At 41.4% G+C, this 1,250-nt stretch overlaps 1 protein-coding gene across 1 annotated transcript; it reads right to left on the bottom strand.

Annotated features, from left to right (window-relative positions):
- Positions 1-873, bottom strand: LOC139444222 (rho-related GTP-binding protein RhoJ-like). Its single transcript, XM_071225143.1, has 2 exons — positions 661-873; positions 1-384 (listed from the first exon to the last, which is right to left on the bottom strand). Exons 1-2 carry the CDS (start codon positions 871-873, stop codon positions 1-3), a joined length of 597 nt encoding a protein of 198 aa, XP_071081244.1.
- Positions 874-1,250: the final 377 nt, after the last annotated feature.

Genomic DNA, 1,250 nt, shown 5'->3' with positions numbered 1-1,250 from the left:
TCAACGTCTGAAGATCTTCTTGATAATGTTTGTGTTCTTTTTCCTGAACTTGAGAGCGGAGAAGACGACATGCTGAAAGACCTCCTTCAAACCCTTGTGGTCGCGAGCAGAGCACTCCACATAGCAGTCAGCACCAATGTCCTTGGCCAACTGGACACCCTCGTCCGTGGAGACCTCGCTGTCTTCATTCCCGAAACGGAGATCAATTTGGGTGCCCACGAGGATGACCGGTCTCTTCTGTTTGGTGTGTTTGGAGTGTCTCTTCAGTTCAGGCATCCACACGTCATTGATGCTGGCCAACGTTTCCCGGTCACAGGTGGAGAAACACAGAAGCAGGACTTCACTCTCACGGTATGTGAAGGAACGGAGATTCTCAAAGTTTTTCTGGAAATATGAAACAAAAAAGGTAAACATTTATTGTTTTTCAAGATCCATGAACATACATGTATGCGCTTAAACGTTCTGTAATAAATTAAGTAGAATGTATATTATATCTATAATACATGTGGCACAATGCCATTGTCAAGCTCATGTAATTGCAACAGTGAGCTACTCATAGGTAGTCAATGATCCATAATACATACATTAGTACAGCAAAAAACTAGACTGGTCTCTTTTAAACAAAAAGTGAACATATTTCTGGCATTATTGTCAGCTCACCTTTCCTGCAGTATCGAACATGCTGATGACAAACTCCTCCTCAGCTACATTCAGTGGAACGACATAGTTATCAAACACTGTGGCTTCATAGTTCTCCTTGAAGGATTTCTGGGCATAGCTCTCGGAGATGCTGGTCTTTCCGACCATCCCGTCTCCCATGATGGCACAGGATATGTATTTTTCTTCATCGTTCTTCATATTGACGTTTTTCATGTTCCTGGTGTAGTCTGTGCATCAACACCTGATGCCGTCTTAAACGTTGGTGGTCATATATAGATTATTTCATCCAATCAGAATAGAGCTTTGCGCATAGCTGGATCGTGAGTGGTGCAGAGCTATCTGTCACTCAGATCTAACAAGCTGATGTTGAAATGTAACCGAAATCGTTAGTTTGATTCCCTGGAATAGCAAAATTGAACATATTCTAGCGTGTGCGGTATCTCAATGATGACCTCTTTACTTGAGTTTAAATATGTCAGTATGAAACATGTAGCTCGTATCCTGAAGATTTTTTTTAAAATATCTAATTTGTGGGTACAAGGGTGTCTTCGCAGTCAAGATTCCATTCACAAAGTCAATTTTCTAGTGTA

Source organism: Haliotis cracherodii, unplaced genomic scaffold (genome assembly GCF_022045235.1).
Source record: "Haliotis cracherodii isolate W230 unplaced genomic scaffold, xgHalCrac1.p SCAF_5, whole genome shotgun sequence".
In the NCBI taxonomy this organism is placed as follows: domain Eukaryota; kingdom Metazoa; phylum Mollusca; class Gastropoda; order Lepetellida; family Haliotidae; genus Haliotis; species Haliotis cracherodii.
Note: the sequence above shows the minus strand (reverse complement) of the source record. Positions and strands in the feature narration are given on the sequence as shown.